This window comes from Phallusia mammillata, chromosome 7 (genome assembly GCF_965637545.1).
Source record: "Phallusia mammillata chromosome 7, kaPhaMamm4.hap1.1, whole genome shotgun sequence".
In the NCBI taxonomy this organism is placed as follows: Eukaryota; Metazoa; Chordata; class Ascidiacea; order Phlebobranchia; family Ascidiidae; genus Phallusia; species Phallusia mammillata.
The window spans coordinates 24,563,796-24,587,880 of record NC_137258.1 but is presented as its reverse complement, the minus strand read 5'-3'; the positions used below and the strand labels follow the sequence as shown (position 1 = coordinate 24,587,880).

General features: G+C 38.4%; 5 protein-coding genes and 1 pseudogene across 6 annotated transcripts; 5 read left to right on the top strand and 1 right to left on the bottom strand.

Annotated features, from left to right (window-relative positions):
* The first annotated feature begins 2,075 nt into the window (after positions 1-2,075).
* Positions 2,076-6,055, top strand: LOC145237223 (DEP domain-containing protein 1B-like). The gene is made up of 9 exons (XM_080100009.1): positions 2,076-2,387; positions 2,827-2,927; positions 3,004-3,176; positions 3,251-3,457; positions 3,790-3,924; positions 4,145-4,623; positions 4,797-4,870; positions 4,967-5,170; positions 5,544-6,055. The coding sequence occupies exons 1-9, from the start codon at positions 2,130-2,132 to the stop codon at positions 5,821-5,823; spliced, it is 1,911 nt and encodes a 636-aa protein (XP_079956135.1). The 5' UTR covers positions 2,076-2,129; the 3' UTR covers positions 5,824-6,055.
* Positions 6,056-6,166: 111 nt separating this feature from the next.
* Positions 6,167-9,097, bottom strand: LOC145237226 (enoyl-CoA hydratase domain-containing protein 3, mitochondrial-like). Its single transcript, XM_080100010.1, has 7 exons — positions 8,988-9,097; positions 8,818-8,930; positions 8,409-8,544; positions 7,745-7,935; positions 7,224-7,333; positions 6,909-7,074; positions 6,167-6,481 (listed from the first exon to the last, which is right to left on the bottom strand). Exons 1-7 carry the CDS (start codon positions 9,021-9,023, stop codon positions 6,373-6,375), a joined length of 861 nt encoding a protein of 286 aa, XP_079956136.1. The 5' UTR covers positions 9,024-9,097; the 3' UTR covers positions 6,167-6,372.
* A 208-nt stretch (positions 9,098-9,305) lies between these two features.
* On the top strand, positions 9,306-11,178 carry LOC145237225 (3-hydroxyacyl-CoA dehydrogenase type-2 pseudogene; annotated as a pseudogene). Its single transcript, XR_013861968.1, has 2 exons — positions 9,306-9,587; positions 9,649-11,178. The product of XR_013861968.1 is annotated as a 3-hydroxyacyl-CoA dehydrogenase type-2 pseudogene (transcript).
* On the top strand, positions 11,167-11,938 carry LOC145237228 (DNA-directed RNA polymerase III subunit RPC10-like). Its single transcript, XM_080100013.1, has one exon. It carries the CDS (start codon positions 11,167-11,169, stop codon positions 11,563-11,565), a length of 399 nt encoding a protein of 132 aa, XP_079956139.1. The 3' UTR covers positions 11,566-11,938.
* On the top strand, positions 11,924-13,030 carry LOC145237227 (5-formyltetrahydrofolate cyclo-ligase-like). Its single transcript, XM_080100011.1, has one exon. The coding sequence runs from the start codon at positions 11,972-11,974 to the stop codon at positions 12,557-12,559; it is 588 nt and encodes a 195-aa protein (XP_079956137.1). The 5' UTR covers positions 11,924-11,971; the 3' UTR covers positions 12,560-13,030.
* A 4-nt stretch (positions 13,031-13,034) lies between these two features.
* On the top strand, positions 13,035-22,826 carry LOC145237222 (small subunit processome component 20 homolog). Its single transcript, XM_080100008.1, has 6 exons — positions 13,035-13,100; positions 13,217-13,284; positions 13,359-13,412; positions 13,941-20,814; positions 21,092-21,249; positions 21,841-22,826. Exons 4-6 carry the CDS (start codon positions 13,949-13,951, stop codon positions 22,761-22,763), a joined length of 7,947 nt encoding a protein of 2,648 aa, XP_079956134.1. The 5' UTR covers positions 13,035-13,100; positions 13,217-13,284; positions 13,359-13,412; positions 13,941-13,948; the 3' UTR covers positions 22,764-22,826.
* The last annotated feature ends 1,259 nt before the right edge of the window (positions 22,827-24,085 follow it).

Below are 24,085 nucleotides of genomic sequence, written 5' to 3'. Positions count from 1 at the left end.
AGTATATTGGCCAGTCAAGTGCAAAGATACTATATACTATAGTTAGTTATGTCAAGTAATTTGCCCAGTTAAGTACAGCAATCGTAGCTGGTTATGTTAAGTGCTGTGTAGTTTTCTGTAGGCCACATGACAATCTCAATCCAGAAGCCTTGCAAACTGGGCCGCGGTTGTTTATGATTTAAAACAGAGTCGCATTCCCTGCTTAAGGATGTTATTTCATTGATGTTAGATAACCAGAGATAAAGCAGAACAGAGTTAATGCAAATAAAATTTCTTTATTCCAATCACTTGACGATGGCGCGTCGATAAGAAACAGGGAAAAGCGATTTTAGAAAGCAGGAGAAAGTTTTCTATTTGCTTCGCGATAAGCTACATCCGAAAGTTAAGTTTGTTTACTCGAGGAAATTACAAGCACTTTGGCCCAGCGTGATATCTTCGGCAATTTGTGACAAACTTTATAATATCCTGTTTACCAACTTACAAATTTATAGCCACACATTTAAATTTGCTGCAAAATTTGTAAAATGCGAAAAAACGCTAGTTTCGATTATTATTTGTGACAATTTTATCAAGATTGTTATTTTGTTGCAAAAACTGCGTCTTTTAACCTCTTTTAAATCTGTAAAAGATTTTAATTTATAACTAAACTTTTAATTCTTGATATTAGGAAGCGTTTAATACAAGATTTAAAGAAAACAAATCTTTAAGATATATCCTCACGCACATTTATAATCCGATTGGGAAGTTTTTGGCATGAAAAGCCGGAATTTAAGGATTTTAATATCCTTTGTCATAAATTCGACATCCAACAATGGTTAATTATGGGATAATTAATGTCGGGTTTGTTTCATCATATAAGTCTCATTGTCAGGTGTCTGTGTTTGTGGTTTGATGTGGCCGACCTGTCTGGCTTTTTGTTGTCAGTTGTTCAAGTTGGCACAGTGTCTGCTCCCGCTGTTAAAAACAAGGCCACTGCACAATGTTTACTGCAGACAAGACTGTATTTGACAAGTGAGGAAATTCAGATGCTCGTGTTTGTTCCCTATCAGTCTAACTTCCTCCCTACCTTATAAGCTGGCAAACTTTTAGATTTCAAATCACTTTATTCCGAGCAGTGATGTGGTGAACATCGAACGTTAAGGGAATTTAAAAATAATACCGGTTAAAATTTTAACACAAACGATAGCTATAGCATTAAATTACGCAACGCAGCATAGCATTAAATTACGCAACGCAGCATCGCATTTGCAACAAAACTATGCTAAACTTCTGTTTTGTGGATTTTTTCGCTTGCTAAACATAGTTTTTTTTAATTACCTAATGGTTGCATGTTAAACTTGAATTGTTTAACGATTTTAACAAACAAGGTTTTGTTTTCTGCTTTGGGTTACACAGTTTGTGCGACGAAATAATTGAAACGTCAACAGCTGCTTTGTTACGTTGATAAGCAAAGCCAGCCACGGCATAGCAACTTGCCAGGTGTAAACTAAATGGTTCACGCAGGTAAACTATAAACAATACCTGTGTTCTATTCAGCGTCAGTTCATTTAATCTGCATTATCACCATCGAGAAAACTAAGCGATAACGCGCACCTTGACGATGCGCATGGGCGCTTTTCAACAAAGAGAAAAACGAAGGCGAACAAAGAGAACTAGAACATCGCGGTGTGAGGGGGAGCGGCTCCACCACTCAGAGCGAGCCGCGGCATTTTGAAAAAACGAAGACTGGCTAAGAGTCGCGTTGTTTTTAGTGGCGTGTTTTAAAGGTGGCGCTCGGTGGGGAAAGTGTTCAAAACAGTTGGCGTTTGGATAATTCAGATCATCTGATTTAGTGACACCTTTGCTACATGCTGAGTGGCACGTGTGTATGTAGAATCAGTGATATATAAAGTCGACAGCAGTTTTTAAAACCATCACAAATTGAATGCGATTTACTGAAGATAGGGCAGCAGCCAGCAACAGTTAAAAAGCGTTTCGACATTTTGTGTTTGATTTTAAGACGTAGAATAGAAAAGGTTGAATTTGCAGATATTTTTTAATTTCTATACCTTACATTTATTTCGTTTAATTTAAATTATTCTTTTTTTCTTTTAGGTTTATACTTAATTTATCCATAGATCAATAGTAAAATGTTTGAGAAAGCAATTCACACGACACCTGGGCTATCAGCCTTGCAACACGGGAAAAAGATAACACCAGGTCCATACAGGGCCACAAAGTTATGGAATGAAATAGTCGAATTATTCCGTGAAGGAATGCCAAAACGAAGACATCGACGACATTTGAAACTTCACAACGAATGCTTTGCTGCATCAGACGCCGTTGACTTTCTGCACAAACTGCTGAAAAATAATCACAATATTGGAAGCGAAGTTACCAGATTGCAGGTTTGTTGTGTTTGTGAAAGCATATATTATTATACAACTAATAATATTTAAAGTTGATAGATGGAAAATGTTGGTAAAGTTTAGTTTTTTTTGTGCTAATATAAAAAGGTAATAGGACGTTAAAACGCCCATAAAACAATACATTTACCAGATAAATTTATATATGATGCCTGGAAGCAATAGTTTGTGTTTCAAAAGGCAGCATGGCACCAGTGTAACAAACTTGAAATGAAACCCTTGAATAGCAATTAAGTCATCACATGCCTAGCAGATGTTGCGAATTAGGTCAATTAGCAAACTATAGTAGGAAAAGGGGTATAGGATTAGCAGATTAAATTGCATTAGCATTGAGAACAGTGCTAATAATAGTGAAAGTCATGGGAAATAATAATGGGATTGGGGTTTACGTATATCGTGTAACATGAATTTTTTGTTGCAGACTATTCAATTGTTACGGAAATTTTTGAAAAATCATGTCATTGAAGATGTTCAAGGTCGTTGGGGAACAGAAAATGTGAATGACGACAATCATTTGTTTAGGTTTGTATTTTTTTATTTCTAATATATTTTTAACATAGAATATGCTTACTTAAACTAAACATGACCATTTTTTTAGGTTTGCTGAAAAAGGGTTAAAGGCCAAAAAAGAAAGAAAACCTTTTGAAACAATCGATGAAAATGTTGTGGTACAAGACAAAAACAAGAAAAAATCAAAGCCAGTTAAACAAAGTAAATCAAAACTGCAAAAAGAAAACACTTATTCTAAATCACATGAAAGCATTGAATCAGGTTTGTTATTTTTTTCTGACATACACTTGTATTGTTTTAGGAACAAAAGTAACTCATGTTTTTGTTAATTTCAGAATCAATGTCATCTGGAAGTATATCTCCCACAAACCCACCCATTCCACACCGACCCCTACCTCCCGTCCCACAATGCAAAGTTACATCAAAAGTCATTACAGAAGTTGAAATCAATGGAGCGTGGCGAGATGTCATCATAAATAAATTAAAGAAATCATTAAAACTTGAATCTCTTGATGACCTCATAATGCCCCAAGACATTAATGGTATAACAATTGAATTTTTTCTTTGTATTTTAATCTAATTTTGTAATAAATAATAATCTTTATTCAGGTAACACATAATTTTTTCTAAGTTTGTTTTATCTAATTGTGTATGTATTTGCTAAATGTAAACAATCTAATGATCTGTTTGGCCATTGTTGTAACAGAGTCTCTTTGTCTGTAATCAATGTCTATTGTTCTTTAGAGTGATCCATTGTTTAGCAATTGTGGCCCCAGTTTGGCTACAACAGAAACTCAATTGCTAGTTGTTGTGATTAGTATTAATTACTCACAATAAAAGCTGACAGAAAATTAATATTTTTATTTTATTTTAGGTGCTTGGGTAAAACAAAATGTAACAAATGTTGGACGATCTGGTGTTGTCCAAGTTTCGATTGATAACGACCTTCCCTACTGGACATTAAGCGCTATGACCTGCTTAGCAAACTGGCCTAATAGCAAAGATACAGGTGAGGATCTATTTTATTTATTTGGTTTGCTATAACCTGGTAACTATATAGGTGAAATTCTGTTTATTTTTGGCCACAACAAAATCATATTGTTAAAACTTAAAAGACTGTAAGTTATGCTATCAGATAAGCTTTTTCCTGTTGCATAACAATGGCTGAAACAAATTTTAGTGTAAACACAAATTTTGTGACAAGTATTTTATCAATGTTTGTTTTGCAGGTTTGCCATGTTACCCTGGATTTGAAAGTGATGTTTTCAAAGCAGTGTGTGAGTATTATTGCCGCACGCCTGCCAACAATAACAATGATGGCAAGAAGTCCACAAACGACCACATTTATGCTGAAGTTGGTTCATCCAAATCTACAACTGAGCCATTTCTAACTTACCAACTGTACGAACTTTTCACCAACGCACTTTGCATGTTGCGACCTGAAACTCAAAACACAGCAATTGAAGTTCTTCAACTCAGTCTTCTGCTGCTTCCTCCAGCAAACAGAAGAAAACTCCATCTGTTGTTGAGGCTGATGGCAAAAGTTTCCGTCAACCCACATTTGACGAAACTGAACCCACACATGCCAACCCGGGTTTTACTACTTCATACATTTTCGCGTCACATTCTTTCGTGTTTCGAGGAAGTTTATCTTGATGAGTTGCTTGCAATGAGACTCGTCACATTTCTAATCGATTATCATATGCAGGTAAAACATTTTTGTTGATTGTTAAAAATACTTCAAAGAAGCTTCAGAATTAAACTGCTGATAAAAATAGAAAAATTCAATCTAAGATACTTTTAAACATTATTGGCTGCCCTAGCTGCTCAAAATTGCCTCCAAGTTGTTTAGTATATTAATATTGATTTTATTTTTTCCAGGTAATGAAAGTGCCTGAAGGTTTGAAGCAGGAAGTTGAACAGAAAATTGAAATCTTGAAAAAACCTCAAATTAGGTAATAAATCTTATTTTCAATAATTACAAACAATAGCCACCTCAAATCAATAAAATGACTTGCAGAAAATATAACATTTTTGTTTTAATTTTGTAGATATGCTGATGGAGACTTGGAAGGTTCATTTGTTCAATACTCATATTTTCCTTCTTCTGACCATCTTCCACCGACTGCAATGCAACAGTTGCCGAGGTCAAAGTCGGTTGATGTCATGAAATCTTTGACCTTGGGAAGAAAACCCAAACCTGTGGCAATTTCAAGTTTGGCAACTCACAATCAAACCAACAAATATGCAAAACAGTAAGTTTACACTGAATTTTTTGTCATATGCATTGACTGGGTTTTGCCAAAGCAATGTTTTGTTTGTAAGCTGCAGACAGTGCACACTGCTTTGACCTATAAGTTCTCATCAGTGCAGCTGGTACAAGACATAGGCCATATTGACTAGTGTAACCATATAATGTAACCAGTTTCTTATAGACTTTATTTCCCACTGTCACCAGTTTCTTAGAGGAGCAACAATTTTTTATTTGCTTAGGGCTTTATTGATATTTAACATTAGTTTGAAGAATCAAGTTTCTGCATGTTTACATTTATTTGTTAGTGTGGTTGCTGCTAATTTACAGGAACAAAAGAAAAAAAAATCCCTCTTTAAATCATTTTTTTTCTTCAGTCGCAGATCTATGACTTTTGAACTTCGTGATCAAGCTCCATCTAGTGGTAAACCACACAAACATTCAAGGAGTTCTACAATCACCAGTCGGGTGTTCAACCTTCGAACAAAAGGAAGCAAAAACCAATTGAAACCTGCACAATCGTGTCCGGACATTTGTGACAGAATCACAATCAATCCTTCACCAACTACAAATCTGAATCCCAAAACATCAGCAATGTCAGCATCCAACAGAAACTTAAAATTTTTGCTCAATAAATTGCGTAGAAATAAATCGTAAATAATTTGTGTAAACGTAAAAATTGTCACTGACAGCATAATGTGTTTTTGTTGCTTTATTACCAAAGTTCCATTTTATTGTTGTTTTGTGTACTGCTTTTGTATTGTGCTTGTATAAATCTTTTTACTACTTTTACTCATCTTGTCACTGTCTAACCTGATTCAATCTTACATTTTTCTGTGCAAACTAATTCAACCAAGCTTTACCTTTCATAAAATCTTACCTGAGAAAATGTGTGATATTCTACACAGAAGTTTGATTTAAAGTCACTAAAACCATGTTGTTTGAAAGGCAGACTTTATAACTTTCCATAGAAATAATAAAAAAAAAAATAACAACAATATTTTGACCAAACATAATTTTTAATGCAATTCATACATAACACCATAATCTATGGCACCATAACACAAATATACAAACATGTAATTTAATGAAACTGAAACGACTTCTACAAATCACCGTAGAAAATTAAAATGCTGCAACACAAAATAAATATTAGACAAAATAATTACCAAAAAAGCAACGAGCATCTAACGGTTTTTGCAATGCTCAATCTAAACTATGGTCCCATTTTGGTTTTGTTTTGTTAAGAAACGCTTTGATCCCTTCTTGGCCATCATGAAGACACAGATTCTCAACCATTATGTTCGATGCATCCCTAAAAATGCAAAATTGTTTGAGCTTTTATGAATTAAAATACATAAAAGTGAACTGGTAAACTACAAGATTTTTGCAGTTGTCCATGATCCTTTGGCTCATGGTGTAAAATTTTTACAGTATGTTACAATATGTTTAAGGTATAGTCAGTGGCGGGATTCAGCCGGTTCTATAGAACCGTCTCATGTAATTTTATGAGATCAGTGAACCGGTTAGCATTACAGGTTACTGTCAATGGAATTTTGTAACAGAACCGGCTGAAAAATATGACTTTTGTGATAGAACTGGCTGAAGAAAATTTGAATCCCACCACTGGGTATAGTTGAAAGATATCCCTAAAGACTGTATAACAGATTTTATTTATAATTTAAAATTATTATAATTAAAAAAATTTTGTTGTTGTATAATCACATTTCTTTTTTACTCACTGGTAAGCAGAATTACGGTCCTTTACAATTTGTCGGTAAAACGAGGCTTTTCCCATTGCAATTACCGAGCGACTTTTCTCACAAATTCCCTCAGCGATAGACATGACTTCATCATGAAGTTTATCGTGATCAACAAGTCGACTGACAAGACCATGAGCTAATGCATCTAATTTAACAAAAAAGTTGAAATTTATCACAAAAATTGCTTTGTGCTCTATTAGGCTGTGAGCAGTTTGAGCAGTGTTTAAAGGAATCTATTAATTTTATTGTCAATAAAAATTATTTATGTAGCTTGTAACTGTGAAGATGTCCTACCCTCGGCATCAATAACTTTTCCTGTGAATAACATATCAAGTGCAAGTTTTCTTGGCACAGCACGGCCAAGTGCAACAGCTGGTGTGGAACAGAAGAGGCCAATGTTCACCCTAAAATGTGAACAAAAATGTGATTAGGTGACAAGCCCCTGTAGCTCTGTATCACTGGTGGTACTGAATACCGCATTATCATGTGGTAAGCAGTTAAATTATAATTTTGCAGCCTTTTGGAAGTGCTGATGATTTTTGGGTCAGGGTGAGGGTTTGTAGTTGAAATAACACAACAAACTGGTCGCATTTGCCCTCGTCGGGGCTCGTACTTTTATATTCCACACATCATGTGGTATTGAGTGCCACTAATGTGTTACTGGTAATTCCATCAACAATTATAAAATGATTGAATATACCATGTTGCTTTCATATCCATGTGCAGCAGTATATTGTACATAAATATTATAAGAAGGCCCACGTTCTAAAGGTGGTTAAATTTGCAAAAAACACAACGAATTTTCGCTGCATTACCCTGGAGTGCAAAACTTTGCATGTTGTGAAGCTACAGCGATGTCACAACTAGCAACAAGTTGACAACCAGCTGCAGTTGCAAGCGCTCCAACCTCACATACAACAGGGACGGGAACGTCCTGTACCAGCTCCATTATGTCACTGCACAGGTGGAAAATATTGGCATGGTCCGATCGACGGTGTTTGCTTATCTGTGGTATAAAGTAGCAATACATATGACTCAGATAAGCTATTGCTGCCAGGCATAATATACAAACCAGTACTGCTCTTCCAGCAGTTTTATTATTATAATAAAACTGCTGGAAGAGCAATGCTTGTTAATACATATGACTCTGGTCTGATGAAATATGAAAAAACAACAGATATATTCCTAACTGGTAATAAGCTTTAGTTTGGGATCAACAAGCATAAAAACAAAATCAAAGCAATTTTAATTTTGTCTGTGAGAGAATGGGTGAGAGTTTTTGAACTTTTTACGTCTATTTGGGCCATTATATTGGTCATTAAACTTATAAACAGATCTGTGTATAGTGTTTCAAAAGCTAACTTTGAGTTTTAGTCATTTGAGGAAAGTTAACTTTAGGTCAATATGTCTTGCAGCTATTTATGATTTGTGCTGTTAAGTTGACAGAGCAATGAGATTCAACTTAATCTTGTCAGTTACCAGTTCTTGAAGGTCATGTCCTGAACAGAACACTGGTCCGTTGGCTGAAATAATAATCACTCTGAGACTTTCTTCTTTTACTCCCCGCAAAATGTTGTCCTTCAAACTCTCCATTAAAGCAAATGACAGTGCATTTCTATTCAACAAAACAACAAGAATTCAATTTAGTTCAGTCTATTTCGTTTAATGAAAGAACACACAGGGACATAATTGCACTACATTAAAACTTTATAGGGCCCAAAACAGTGAGGGGCATAGTTGGTGAATCATGAGATTTATGAGCTGCAGCTGCACTTATATATCGTAAATTACTTTAAGTACATTGCAAGAAATGTATGTGAACTATTGTGATTACAGTTTGTTGGAATTTGAGGATATGTAAACAACCTATATATCAGGAAAACAAAACCTTTTCGAGGGGTTGTTGAGCACAATGCGACGAATGCCATTTTCTTGTGTGCAAAGAGTTAGAGGTTGTGAGTCCGAGGACATGAAACGATTGCAAGTGGTTATGGAGGATCTCTGTAAATAAGATATAACAGTCACCACAAATATATGAAGTAACTCATGAACACTTACTGTCAAAAATCTTGCAAGTGACAAAGACCTCAGCATGATTTAAGTTTAAAACAAAAAACCTGTTTACAAAAAAACAACCTAAACAACAGAACACAGAACGCTAAGCTTGGACTTAATAAAAGTTTGGGCATATGTTGACAGAAAAAAAGTTTTTCTTAACCATGTCGGTTCGAAAAATTGAATAGCGTCAACAACGCCAGTTTTAACAACAAAATTCTGTGCAAAATTGGCAAATGTCAACAAGAAAAAAACAAACTTATCGCTGCTCCGTTTTATCTCAAGGGAAATCCCCTTGTGTTTTGCAATTTTTAGCACGTGGTTTTCAGCATATTTTGGTTTTCAAGACAGACCCATTAACTCATACTGCAGAATATTGCGGTTCCCAAAAAGATCTCGGGAGTGCACGACATTTATCTTTCGCGCTTGTGTGTTTTTTTGGTGCAAAGCAAAAGAGATCAAGACAGGACAATGAAAAATTTGTGTAAAATTTCTGCATGCTGCTGAAAGATTTGGCTTCCAAAAAAAAAACTTGTTTAGCTACAATATTCCGCAGAGTTGCCCAGTGGACATCTATGTGCACCTTGAGTGGTCAGAATTTTGGTAAACCTCTTTTACTAAATTAGTCAAACTTGTCTTTAATCCCAAGTTTTTTTATCCATAGGCATACCTAATCTATATTACCACTGTAACTAGCCTTTCTATAATGAGGGGACTTGTTGCTCTGGTTACCGGCGCTGCTGGGTCCCTGGGTAAGGCAACGGTAGAAAAGTTTTTGGCAGATGGAATAAAAGTTGTTGCGTTCGACAAACGAGTCTTCACCGAATCTTCGAAATTTTGTAAAAAAGACTTTCAAGTTTTTTCATATACTGAGAGCGCTGCAGAATTTTTCAGAAAACAAACTGTTTGGACTGAAAAGAAAACAAAAGAACCTCAAAATGCATTTTCAACCTTGTTTGACTCATTTTCAAATGAACAGTTCACTGGATCGAAAAAGAAAATCCCTAAAAGTGATTTTTATGATGAACAGCAAATCAACAGAGATAAACTGTTTGCAGATGAAGAACCACAAACACAAAAACCTGAACTGGAAAGTTTGACAACAAACAATGAAACCTATTTTGTAGGCCAGAGTGCTGACAATTGTATTGAAGTTAATGGAGATGTTTTGTCAACTGAAGATGTCGTCAAAGCATTGGACTCTGCTAAAGAAATGTGGGGCCAGCTTCATATTGTAGTTAATTGTGCTGCAGTAGGATCGAGTGTTCTCATCTACAACCAATTTGCAGACAGAAGCATGGGCGTGGAGATATTTGAAGATGTTATAAACACGAACACAAAAGGGACTTTCAATGTTATACGGCTTGCTGCAGAACGAATGACTGGAAATGACAACATAGACTCATTTGGTAGAGGAGTTATAATAAACACATCATCAAGTTTTTCTGATTCCAAATCTGGTTCTGCTTATTCTTCATCATGTTCTGGAGTTGATGCAATGACGCTTCCCATTGCAAGGGATTTGGCTTCTCATGCAATAAGGGTCGTCACTGTTGCTCCTGGACTCTTTGAATCTGATTTGATTTCCACAAGACCTCCCCAAAATGTTTTGCGATTTTTGTCACAGCTCAATGTGTTTCCAAAGAGACTAGGCAAAGGGGAAGACTACGCTCATCTAGTATCTGCTATTGTGAACAATCAAATGTTAAATGGTCTAACTGTTAAGTTAGATGCTGGATTACGCTTTCCATTTTGACACAAAATTTCTTGTAGACATGAATCTGAATAATTGCATTTGTCCCAAGCTTTTTGATGCAATTAACGTAAATGTTGAATTGTTTTCTCACAAATATAATTGGCTTAAGACTTACAATCTTATGCAATTGGACAGAATATGTGATCACCCGACATGCAATTGGGCAAATTTGTCCACATTTTTTGGCCTATTTCTAATTGTATGCCTAACACTGTACACCACTCATTCATGTGCTGCTTTACCGTAGTTTGGGTTTCTTTATGGCAATCCAAATATCACATTCATGGTCAACCACTGGCTTGATTTCACCAAATGTTAGTGTCTTGAAAGCTCTAAAAAACCAAAGGCAAAATGAAATTAATTAAACCTTATATACTGCCTCTGTACAATTCAATTTTGGCTATGTTTTAGTATTAAAACTGTCATATGTTTTTTAAGGTTTTACAGCACATCTATGTGAGTAACAGTTTGTTTTTGGTAAACTGCAAGAAAGCATTGATGCTTCTGTTTTGTCCGACATGTGGAAATCTGCTTACAGTGGAGGAGGGAAGCAGATGTTACCGCTTCGCTTGTCCCACTTGTCCGTACATATACAACATCACAAGCAAGATCAGCAGTAAAACATACCCAAAGCTGAAAGCTGTGGATGATGTATTGGGAGGTGCAGCAGCATGGGAAAATGTTGATTCCACTGAGGAAACTTGTCCGAAGTGTGAACACCCGCGAGCTTACTTCATGCAAATCCAAACTCGCTCTGCTGATGAACCGATGACAATATTTTATAAATGTTGTGATGCCTTGTGTGGTCATCGCTGGAGAGAGTGACCTATGGTTTTGCTGATTATAATACCTGTGCAATCTATATATGTTTGTTGTCATGTTTCTGTTTAGCTCAAAACAATACGAGCCTGGGCACAACTATATTCATTACTTTCTGTTTGGAATAGGAGTGCAATCTACATGGCCAAAATGTTTGTTGTCATGTTTCTGCTTAGCTTGTATCAATACAAGCCTGGCCATAATATGCGACAACCATCACTTTATTTCTTTTTTGTGTGAAATTTAAGACAGGCACACTAAAACATTATGAGACTTTGTATTTTTAAGTGAGTTCTTAACACTCGCTTCTCTCATCTTGCTGGCATATTTTGTCTTTTTACTTTTATGTTTATTTACAATTTTTTCTCTTGATTTTCAGGTTTCAACACAAATTGTTTAGGGCAAACCCCAAATGCAGGCTGCCAAGCAAACTTTGCGCAAGCAGATAAAGTTGAAGCTTAAAAACATGACAGACGCAGAACGAACGTCCCAGACAAGCAGCGTTGTCCAGAAACTTTTACGCCACAAGAAATACAAGGAATCCAGCAGAATATCGGTTTACTTGAGCATGGCTAACGAGATCCAAACCAGTGAAATACTCGCTCATGCATTGGGTGCTGGAAAAAAAGTTTACATTCCGAAGTACGTCGGTGAAAATATGGACATGGTTCGGTTAGCTTCGATGGATGATTACAATTCACTTCCTGAAACGAAATGGAAAATTAAACAACCCCCAGATGCAGACGTTTCACGAGAAAATGCCCTTGAATCTGGTGGACTTGACCTGATTGTCGTGCCGGGTGTTGGATTTACGCCCTCCGGTGACAGACTTGGACATGGAAAGGGTTATTATGACACTTATATTGAGAAGGCAAACAAAATTAAAATCCCATACCTTATTGGTTTGGCCTATTCAGTGCAAATGTGCGAAACCATTCCCACTTCAGATCATGACAAACCACTTAATGAAGTATTGACTTGCGATAAACCAGATAATTGAGAAAATGTACCTTGCTTTTTCATGCATCTTGATTGAGGTAGTTTTACCTTTTGTCATTTAATAGTTGGTTGTTACCAGAAATATATCTTCATTTAATGTTATTGCACCAGTGTTGTGCCAAGCAATTTATACGTGCTGATGTCAACTTTAAATAGAGAAATATAAAAGCGGTTAAAAGATCAGTATAAAACCTAATTATTTTGATGTATCTAAGTCTCTGTCTGAAATATTACCTAACCACGGATTATTTTAGTAGCATAGGTAACAGTGAAAGGTTGCATGTTTTGCTGTAGTATGTGTTTTTAAAATATTTACTTTTGCATGTACGATTTGCATAGGCCGAATGTGGTTGCAGACAATGGTTACTGTCCGCTTTGCAATTACTTTTGCTTTCTGTGTTTTTTTTAACATAAAACATGTCAAATAGAATTGTGTCACAGAGTCAAATTAAACTATAATTTTATCTTTTAGGTGTTTTTAGTAAAAAATATTTGTAGTTGAATTACTGACTGTTTGAAACTGGAACATGTAACAGCAAAATGTGAGTTAAGCAAAGTTTTTTGTGCATAAACCTTTATGAGTCAGTTGTAGTATAAATTTTTGCTCATAAAAATAACAGCAATCAAGTAATATTGGCATTCCTTTATTGTTTTACAGAAAGTGAATTGAAGATTCATATTTAAAAAAGAATTTTCAGAGTCTAAAATCAATTTGCTTCACAAAATGTAAGTACAGACATTTGCAAGATGTGTTGCCTATAATTTCAAGATTAAAAATTCAAAACAATTATTATTTTCAGTTGGAAATGTCTGCATAAAACATCTGAGTTTTCGCATTCTATCACTACTTAAAGGTAAGTGGAAATGTTCTCTCAACTATAACATCAATTTAAATCAATGTCTTAAGTTGATTTTAAGTAAATCCTACCTTTGAAGCAATACCTGCTTGTGCCAATCATATGATAAGTTTTTTATGTTTTTGCCTAAAATATAAAACTTAATAGTACCTCACTTTCTGTTTATTGGGCTATTGATTCTGGTTAATAAAAGCTCAAGTTTGCCAAACCTCTAATACAATTACCTGGAGCATTTTAATTGTGATTTTGTGTTTGTGATTCAATGTTAAGGATGGAAATTCTATGACTGAAATTGTATGTGTTTGACAAGCTACATTTTATGTTTGTTAGACAAGACTGCTTTATAATGTTTAGCAATATTTACTGCTGCATAAAATGTGTAACGTATTTTCATGCTTTGTATTTAATAGTAGTTCTCATAAACATTGAGTAATTTCCAATTAGTCCCTCCTTTTCTTGATTTATCGATAAAACTGCCACTAGTGTATCTTGCCAAGTGGAAATATCTTTTATTTCTTTTATCAGATTTAAAAATGCCAAAGTCTGCCCCACCGAAGCACAAAGACAAGAACAAGTATCGGTTCAAGACATTTTCTGAAAGACTAGCATTGGTTAACATCGATGCGGTTCACCGAATAAAGCGGGTTCAAACTGATGAAGATGGTTCAGAAGATTTCTCCCAGTTTGCGGAATGCCTCGAAAAATGGAGGGACTTGGATTTATCTGTCCACTTTGCTAATTTTAAAAGGCAAATTGCTGGGAAAGCAAAAAACTACAAACTTGTTCTTCACTTTTGTGATGATCTAAACAGTGCTCTGCAGCAGCACCTAGTGGTGGAAGACTCGCTTGCGATACCCGCTTTGCTGGAGATGACAGTTGCCCTGTGCGTTGACATGAGTTCTGATTTCTACCCACATTTTCCGAAATACTTTAAAATTTTGACAGGTTTGCTTCACACCCAGGAAGTTGAAAAGCTGGAAGCTGTGTTTTCTGCGATTACTTTGTTGTTTCGTCACCTGTGGCGATGCATGGTGACTGACATGGGCCCAGTGCTGGACATGTACGCTGTACTTGTTACGAGTGAACAACCTGCACATATCGGAGCATTCGCCGCAGAAAGCATTTCCTATCTGCTGCGAAAAACCAGGGACCGTGAGTTTGTGGTCGAAAAGCTGTTAATGATGTCACAATCAAATGTTGCAGCGAGTGACGCGATTGCTCGAGTGCTGTTTAATCTTGTCAAAAGTGCACAACATCATTTTCACATTTGTGTTTCTGATTACTTGCCAGTCATTCTATCATTTTTAAAGTCAGATACAAGTTCCGATCTAACTTTCAGAACCATTAACTCTTCTATACAGCTGATGGCCGATTATACCACCAAAGAACATGGTGAACCTGTTTGGAAGCTTCTACTGTCAGAAATGAAGACAAACGATGAAAGCTATGCAGTTCACTTGACCAAACTGCTAAACACATGGTGCAAAGCTAAAAATGGTGCAAGAATATGCAGCTACAAAGACTTGCATTGTTACTTCAAAAAAACACAGACAACACAAAGTGGAAGGAATTCGGATTTTTTGTTATCCATATGTGAGCTGTTGTGTACTGTGTTGTGTGGAAGCAAGTCTGGACTAACTTTCACAGAAAAACAGAGTTTCCTTCAAGTGTTTGAAGCCTCCGCTTTACCGTGTGATGGATGTGTTTCGATGTGGAAGACTGTGTGCAATGCAGAGGATTTCCACTCATTTGGCAAAAGAGCTTTTCTGAAGTTTTGTCAGACTGGCATACAGACTGACAAAGACAAATTTAAGGTTCTGGATTTATTGAGTGAGTTTATAGTCAAGCAGCAGGAACTACCGTCGACTGTACAAGATTTAGAAAACTTTGTGCCTTTACATTTGGACTTTTCTATTGTGTCCCGCGAAAAATCTGAAAAATCTCCTGGAGACATAATTGCTGAGCTCATCAAAAACGAGAGCAGCCCTGAAATTTTGTGGCAAGCAATCTTGGTCTTACAGCATATCCAACCATTAAAGTTGATAGAAATTCTCAAGTTCCGCTTTCCAAACCTTCTGGCTAAATGCCAGAATGAACAATCACTTGCCGTTGTTGCCATAGCAACGCAAGCTTTATACACCAACAAACAGCTTTCAGTGGTTGCAGAACATTGTCAGTTATTTGTGCAGCTCTTGGAACAATGGCCAAGCAGTAGACATGCCCTGTTTGTTGCTGGAATGCTTCTAAGGCTAAAACCAAGCTTCAAAGATTATCTCACAGAAGATATGAGAAGGTCGTTGGTGGAAAATGTGTCTTCTTTTTCTTCACCAGTTCGATTGATGTCATTGCAAATCCTTCATCAACTTGATCCATCTCCTCAGTTGGAATTCTGTATTCAAGCGGAGATGATCACTGCCTCGATTCAGGATATCAGAGATAAACTTCTACACTTGAGCAAACTACTTGAACACAGGGAAACTTCAATGAACCAAAAGACTAAAGAAATTGTTGTCAGATTCTTACTCGCAAATTTCAGTGTAAACTTTTCTGCTCTTTGGCCTGGTTTGCAGGGGATTATTTGCTCTCAAGCCACTAGTGACAGAAATGATGTGTTCTGGTCGATATTTTTTGAAACTTTAACAAAAGCTTCAGATGATGCTGAAATCAGCCAATGGTGGAAGGTTGGGTTAGAAGCAGATGCAGAAATTAATTCGGATAATGTTTTCAGTGAATATGTTCAAGGCAATTGGAAAAACAAAGCAGCGATTGTGAACACCCGTATTGACTGTTTCAACTTCAGGCTTCAATTGTGGAAGACATTAGCCATGCTGCCGCATTTTTCAGTGGCTGAGTCCAACAATAGGGTTTTGGTAACTTTGTTGTTTCGATTTTTGGAGGAGGAATATTACCAGGTTGATAAAAATCATTCACCGATGCAAAGTTTGCAACAGCACGATGCTGAAAATGAACCAGCAGAAAAAGTTCATCGAAGAAAAGACGGAGTGAAAATGCTGGAAGCAATTTTGACTGTGTTCGCCAAATTCACAAACATGAGGTCTGCAGTTCGCAGTGATGAGTTGCACGAACTATTTGAAGAGTTTCTGATGCACTCTGATTCTGAAATACAAAATGTAGCATTGCAGTGTGTCTTTTCATCCAAAGGAAAGGGAATGCATAAGTACAAGGAACAACTATTGGAATTTGCTAATGCGAAAAAGTTTCGGGATTCTTTGATCAACCTGAATTTAGATGACATTAAATCAGAAGAAAGACATTTTGTTATTCCAGTCTTGTTGAGATTTCTGTTTGGAAGATTAAAATCCAAAACAGGTTCATCTACTGGCATGAAATCAGCCCCAGTTGCAGGGAGACTTGTGATTATCCGATTTCTTTGCAACCTTGAAAATGCCGAAGTTGGCACTTTTGTGGATCTTGTCATCGCTCCATTCACAAAATCAGTGGATTTCACTTTAGAAATTAGTGACGCCGTCCAAGAAGCACATCACAGAGCTGTAGAATCTATGGAATGTGTGCCATTGTCAAGACAACAAGGAGTTTTGTCCACAATTCGAATGATCATCGAAAAGATGAAGCACAAACTTTCTGCTGAATACTTCTCTTCTTTGCTCAAGTTGCTTCTGTGTGTTGCAGCGTCCCATAATGCTTTCCTGGCACAGAAAGACACATCTGACAATTATTTATTTGACAAGCGCTTCCTATTGCAAATCAAACAGCAGAAAAAGTCAACAATAGAATGCATAATAAACCTACTGGATTCATGGCCAAGTGCAAATCTACTTTCAAGTTCAGAAGTTAATGCAATATTTCAGGTTCTTGTGGTTTCAGAGCTAAGCAGACAAGTTAACGAAAGCTCTGGGAGCCCAACAATGCTACTCAAGTTGTTTAACTTATTTTCAAACCACCTTAAATATCGACCTTTGCTTATTAAAGCTTGCACTAACTCAACGTCACCTATGGACACAATTGTTCAGATCCTGAGCTCCGGGAAAACCAGTTCGGCGGTCTCATCTTACATCCTGGACATCCTCATCAATCTTCTCACAGATCCAAGAGATGTGGAGCAGGTGGAAACAACTCCAACGATACTCAATGGAACATCAAGTGCCGGGGAGTTATGCATGGAGCTTGATGTAAATGAAAACCACTCAGTACGGGAGGTTGGCTTATCAGTTTTGAAACCTTACCTGAACCAAATCATGTCGTACTTTGTTCAAAAGTTGTCAAGGAACAAGAACAGGAAAGATGTTTCCCTTCAACCGAAGTACCTTGACTTCTTATCTGAAATCAGTGAAGTCGCCTCCGACAGGAAGCTCCTTTCCAGCCTCACTCGAGTCCTCCTCAGTCACGTGATCGCTGTGGCGGCAAAACACCGCGGGAATCAGGGAAAATCCCTTGTTCCGGCGCTCCGAGTCCTCTCCTCCGTCATCCACGAGTCATCCTTCGCTCCCAAACTGGGCAAACTCTTCTCGAAAGTGGACGACCGCGAATCACGCTTGCTACTCGTCAAAGTCTTTTGTCGCGCTTGTCAGGAAGACGAGAGACAAAAATGGACGTGTGACGTCATAAAGCGCCTCAACGCATGGGATAAAAGGTTCATAGAAGAGCTGGACTTCGATTCGCGGCTGACGGCGTTTCAAGACATCGCTGCGAGGTTAAAGGAAGAAAACTTTGTCGAGTTATTCCAGGACCACTGTTTGCAACTTATGCCAGTCTTACACTCATGCACACATACATTACTGCATTATTACGCTGACATTTCACTGAGGGAGAGCGTTTCTCGCGTTCTTGAGCTCTTGGTGGACAAGGTTAAGCAGCTTTTCACCGAAGAAAACGAGTCTGCCAAATCGGTTTACCAAACTGTTGTACGTGACATGTTGCTGCCTACAATCCAAGCTGGACTCCGATCACTGGATGAGGGCTGCAGGCATGAAGCGATTTCCCTGTTGTCGAAAATTGTGCGTACTTTTCCCGATGAACCACTGGTACGAAATATGACGCACTTGTCGAACTGGAACGACCCCGAGGACGATTTCTATGAGAACATACGTCACATACAGTTGCATCGACGCGCGAGGGCTTTCCGACGCATTGCCAAGTGCGTAGGCCTTCAACAGGACAATATTAATTCGATGGAGGCTGCTGAAAATTCAGAAGCAAAACCGGACACTTTGATCCCGTATTCTGTGGCTTTTCGATTCCTTCTTCCCATCGCAGTTCAAAGTCTCTACTCTACTGACTTCAGCAAGCATGTACATCTGAAGGAAGCATGTTTGGACGCTGTTAAGAGCTGCTGCTCCGCGATGCCATGGTCGATGTACAAGAGATTCCTGTTGCAAAGCGTGTGGAGCATTGACAAACACAATCTCGGTTTGGATGTCGTTTGTGGCGCGTTGGAAGTTTTTCCCTTCGATTTGTCAAACTACAACTTTCAGAAAACTGGTGAAAGTAAAACTGACAAACTGGTGTTGGATTTTAATGTGATTCCACTCACAGAAGACGATGCTGATCAAGAAGAAGTTGAAATGGAGATCTCAGAAGATAAAGTCGATTCCCCAAACCAGGAAGACCAGATCCCGTCACAAGCGGGCGCTATACTCGATGACGTCACCACCAAGGTGATTCCAAAGTTGCAGCAAATCCTCAATCGCAAAGACAGTGACGAAGATCAACATAAGTTGACGAACGCGAAAGCCGACATCGACAAATGCAAGAAAAAGATCCCGCTTGCCCTAGCCATTGTGTCCGCTCTACGTAAGCTGCCGGGATCAGTAGTGAAATCTCAGCTCCCTGGTGCGATATTAAAAATGGTCGGATTCTTACGTCACAGACTGCACGAGGTCAGGGTGCTTGCGAGCGCCACCATGGTAAAAATTGTCAACTTGCTCGATCTGTCGAATCTATCCTTGATCTTGAAGGAGCTGAAAGCCGGTTTGGCTCGTGGTTACCAGAAGCACGTGCTGACCAGTGTGATTTACGCCATTGTTGTGTCACTAGGTACTCGTGTTAACGTCGGTGAACTCGATTTCTGCCTGCAATCGTTCCTGCAAGTGTTAAACGAAGATCTCTTTGGCGCCACTGCGGCTGAAAAAAAAGTGGAACAACTCAAATCGAAGATTCCCGAAGCCCGCGGTAGAAGCAAGGCTTATCCTTCGTACAAGATACTAGCTACTGTGGTTGGCAAAACATCAGTGATGGGATTGATTGAACCCCTGAAAGTTCACCTTGAAGAGACGAGAAATCATTCGGTGAAGAAAATAGCAAAGGATGTGTTCGTTGAAATCAGCCTGGGCTTGCTCGAGAACAAACTTCTCACCGCTCAGGACTTTCTCACGCTAACTTACGGCATCTTGTGTGAAAAAATTCCCGGGTTATTTCCCTCCGAGAGCAAAAATAACAAGAAAAAGGGCAACACCCACGGGGAAGCCCCTCTGCAACCTCTTTCGCTGATTCTGACTCCAGAACCGGCTCGGTATGGAACAAAAGCTCCGGCGAAGAGCGTAAAAACCAACATGCATCTGCTTGTCGAGTTCGCCTTGCAGCTTCTACACTCCGCGATCAAGAAGCAAAGTGTATCCCTGATCGAGCAAAGCCACCTTGAAATGCTCGACCAATTCGTTGAGAAGCTGATGAAATGTCTGAAGTCGACGCATCAGCAAACTGTGGTGGACGGTATCAGGTGCTTGACTCGGCTCTTCCGCACAGACCTCCCTTCCCTCCAGGAACACTGCAAGCAAATAACAGCAAGTTTGTTCCAGATTCTACGCGACCAAACCAAAGGCGCGAGTAACCAGGAAATGGCTGCAGTCAGTTTTAAGAGTCTCAGTGTTCTCTGTTCCACTCAACACGGATCCGCAATGACTGAATCTCAGCTTAAAATTCTCCTCACTTACGCCGAAGAAGACCTTTACAGCGTCCAGCGGCAAAGCCACGCCTTCGAACTCCTTAAATCGATCCTAAAGCGAGGATTACAATGCCCTGAAGTGCTGGAGGTAATTGATAAAGTAAGGAAGATAGCCATTCAGTCGCACACTGCGTCTTCACGAGCCCAAGCGCGAAGCTTGTATCTTCATTTTGTCGTCAACTACCCGATGTCAGCGAAGAAGCTTGATTCGCATATCGAGTTCATCCTTGCTCAACTCACGTACGAGTTTGAAGAGGGAAGGAACTCTTCACTTGAGATGCTCTCCTCTGTCGTCACCACGTTCCCGATTCAAATAGTGTCGAGTCATGCTGGCGTCATCTTCGTTCCGACAGCGGCGGTGCTGATTAATGATGACTCAGCGAAGTGTAGAAAGATGGCGGCTGGAGTGTTGAAGTTTTTGCTGGAAAGATTGGAGGTTGATGCGAGGAATCAACTCTTCGCTTTGGTGATTCACTGGTGAGTAGGTTTGTTAAGGGATTCCTCTTAAAGCAGAGGTCGCGAGTTCAAATCTCACTGTAGATAAATTTTATTTATTTTTTATTCAGTATAAATTGCCCTAGGCCACACTTTTTACAATTTGTTTGTTAGTTTTAGTTATTTTCCTGGTGTTTTAGATTTTTTTAACTATATTTAGGGCACAATGGCAAATGTGTTTTTAATATCGAATACCTTTTTAGTAAATAATGAGCCCTAATCTTGCCTGCAATTTAAATGTATAATTTTGCATACGTAGGTACGAATCTGACGACATCAAACAGCGACGTCTAGCGGCAATGGTTGTGTCCATTTTTACCGAAGTTTCCGAATCGGGTTTCAGAAATCAACTACCGACGATTCTTCACCTGATTCTGAAAAACCTTGAAATTGAACAAAGTGAACTTGATTCTGAAGGTGAGATAAATATATTGTGTATCCGATAAGAAAACGACTTTCCTATAACACGTGTCAGCCGGTTGCGTGTGTGTTATGAGTGAAAATGGTGACCTAAATAGGTAATCACCTTAACTGAGGTGTTTGACAAATAAATAAAGATAAAAGTAATGGGCATTCATACTTGGGAGCATACGGGGAAAATCATACGATGCAAAAAAACTGAACAAGTCTTTAAAATGCCTAATCGGAATGTTAAACTTACAACATTTACATGTATAAGCTATTGCTGCCAGGCATAATATCAAGTTTATAGAGCTCTTCTGGCAAATGTAATTTTATTCCGACGTTTCGTCGTCGTATACAGGTCGTCTTCATCAGGGTAAATGACACTGAGTGTGCGTAGTACAGTGCACCATAAGCAAACGAAACGTTGGAATAAAGTTACATCAGCGAGAAGAGCTCTATAAACTTGACACAACATAGACACCGGTTTTATTTCTCGTTTTCCCGAAAAGTGATTACAAACCTAAAATTTGAAACGTTAGTTGCCCCACTAACTTGGATACAAATCAGTTTCTAACTCAAGACTTCGCTTCTCTCATCCAACAGATGTTAGCCAAAAATCCCATGACCACAGCTTATTCTTCCACCTGTCCGCTTTCCTGTCAATCATACGGAACTGTGACGTCATAAACTCAAACGAGTTATTCGAACAACTCGATCCGATATTCGAGCGAGTCACGAAACTACTCGCGTACTCTCACGATTGGGTTCGACTCGTCTGCTGTCAAATACTCGGCTGTTACTTCTCGAATTTCACCCCTGAAAGTTTCTCGACTTCTCGCGGGGAAACGATTCCGTTTTTCGGGCAGGATTTGGAAACGATGCTCGGGGAGCTGTGCCAGCATTTCTACATGCAACTGAAAGCCGACATTTTGGCCGATCAACTCGCGGAGCAGGTGGTAAAAAATCTACTCTTCGTTTTACGAGTGCTTGACTCGATTCACGAGCAACCTGCAGAGGGAGTAGTCCACCCGACTCTGCTTAAACTCATGAAACAATTGTTGTTTATCACCAAGTTTGAGCAGTCTGACCGACCTAAGGAAACTATGAAGCGGACAGCGGTGTTAAAACTCTGCGCAGCGCTGTGCTTGAATCTCCCCAACCCAGACCGAGTTTTAAAACTACTCCTGGAACCCGTGTATCGGGGCATGAACGCGAGTGCAACTCACAGCAATAACGAGATCGAGTCCGTCACCACCTTGCGCCATCTAGCGGCACAAGTGTTGGACGTGATTAAAAGCAAAATCGATTCGGAAACCTTCAGCAAAACCTACCTTGCTGTTACCAGAAAAATTACGCATAAACGGCGGGAAAGGAAGCGCGAAAAGGCCGTGCAACTCGTCGCCGATCCTCGTAAAGCTGCTGCGTTCAAATTACGTAAACAGGAACGCACCAAGAACCAGCGTAAGAGGAAGATTGCTAACATGAGACCGGAGTACGGGATCGCGAACAAGATAAAGAAGTCTTAAAGCGAGTTATTGGGGTGGGAAAAACAAATAAAATAAATCAAAACTTGCTTCTGGGATGATTGATTTAAAGCTTGTTTTTTATTTGGGTTCGAAGCAATGTACTGAGATTTTGAAGTCTTTTTGAAGCAGACGAGAATTGAAGCTGTGGTTTAGATGTCAAGTTGTAAGCCCATACTAAAAAAATATGATTTAATATGTTGTGTTGGTTACGATGCGTTTGATAACCAATAAGGTAAAGATACAGCGTTTTATGCACAGACACACATTTTGTCATTCCGACCCTTCTTAAAAAAGTAAAACTGGAATATTGTAATCTTGTAAAGTAACGCGTACAGAGCCGGGTGACGCATTTTTATCAGGAAATCTTGAGACGTTGAAACCGCGAAACGGCTGCGCCATGTGCGTTGTAGTTGCGATGATGCTCACCTGATGAGTTCTGCATTATTCATTGACCCATAAAGATGTTTCCAAACCGTTGGAAGGAGAAACAATTTGCCTTTTTCACCCAAACGGATTTGATGTAAAAGACAATACGTAGCAAAATGGCGCTTTGATTACACCAACGTCGCAGACAGTTTTTTGTCTTTAGTTTTACACATGTTGCTTTACCTATTTTTTTTTAAAGGCAAAAATAGTTTTCTGTAAAAATCAAGATTTAACTAATCACTAAAGAACGAAGGGAAATTAAATTTGGTGCTTCTGCCATTTTTATGTCGGGTATAATTTGTTGAGTCTTAGGGGGTCATTTCAGTCCTGGGTTTCACCTTTTCCAATCTTCCTGTTAACACAACACAACTTTCCGCTTATCCAGCTGAGCAACAATAAAGTCAGAAGGTAAATTTGGCAATTTAGGGGCTAAATTATTCAACAGACACGTCGAGAGGGGGCAAGCACTTTATAATGGGCCACTTTAGCCGCCAAACATCCTCGTGTTTTGCGGAATATTTTGGCCCAAAGTTTTAGGCCGCAGTTCAAAGCTTTAGTCATTAGGCAGAGTTTCGTGAAAAGAAGTATGAAAATGCCGGATTAGGTTCTGAATATGTTTGAGAAGTTTAAGAATTTTTTAGCTGTAGTGAGCAAACTTTTTGCTTGAAGAGTTTTAGAAGTAATATAGGCTATTTTATTAATAATTTAATAAATGTTATCACTCTCATGGGGAATAAAAATAGTTTAAAATCGTACTTTGGCTACAAAAACCATGCCTACAAACCTTACACCTTATTAAAAATTTCCTAATTATTAAATTTGTCAGTCGTATAGAATGTGCAAATCACAAAGCATAAATAGTTGATTAGACTAAACATTGTTGCGTGATAGTTGTA

Excerpts from the sequence above, each read along its gene's own strand:
- LOC145237223 (XM_080100009.1), top strand. The coding sequence starts at position 2,130 with ATGTTTGAGAAAGCAATTCACACGACACCTGGGCTATCAGCCTTGCAA. Across the intron at positions 2,388-2,826 it reads GCGAAGTTACCAGATTGCAG|ACTATTCAATTGTTACGGAA; the intron begins GTTTGTTGTGTT and ends TTTTTGTTGCAG. Across the intron at positions 5,171-5,543 it reads ACCAACAAATATGCAAAACA|TCGCAGATCTATGACTTTTG; the intron begins GTAAGTTTACAC and ends TTTTTTCTTCAG.
- LOC145237226 (XM_080100010.1), bottom strand. The coding sequence starts at position 9,023 with ATGCTGAGGTCTTTGTCACTTGCAAGATTTTTGACA. Across the intron at positions 8,931-8,987 it reads CACTTGCAAGATTTTTGACA|AGATCCTCCATAACCACTTG; the intron begins GTAAGTGTTCAT and ends TCTTATTTACAG. Across the intron at positions 7,334-7,744 it reads GCAAAGTTTTGCACTCCAGG|GGTGAACATTGGCCTCTTCT; the intron begins GTAATGCAGCGA and ends TTCACATTTTAG.
- LOC145237228 (XM_080100013.1), top strand. The coding sequence starts at position 11,167 with ATGTTTTTTAAGGTTTTACAGCACATCTATGTGAGTAACAGTTTGTTT.
- LOC145237227 (XM_080100011.1), top strand. The coding sequence starts at position 11,972 with ATGCAGGCTGCCAAGCAAACTTTGCGCAAGCAGATAAAGTTGAAGCTT.
- LOC145237222 (XM_080100008.1), top strand. The coding sequence starts at position 13,949 with ATGCCAAAGTCTGCCCCACCGAAGCACAAAGACAAGAACAAGTATCGG. Across the intron at positions 20,815-21,091 it reads TTCGCTTTGGTGATTCACTG|GTACGAATCTGACGACATCA; the intron begins GTGAGTAGGTTT and ends TTGCATACGTAG. Across the intron at positions 21,250-21,840 it reads AAGTGAACTTGATTCTGAAG|ATGTTAGCCAAAAATCCCAT; the intron begins GTGAGATAAATA and ends CTCATCCAACAG.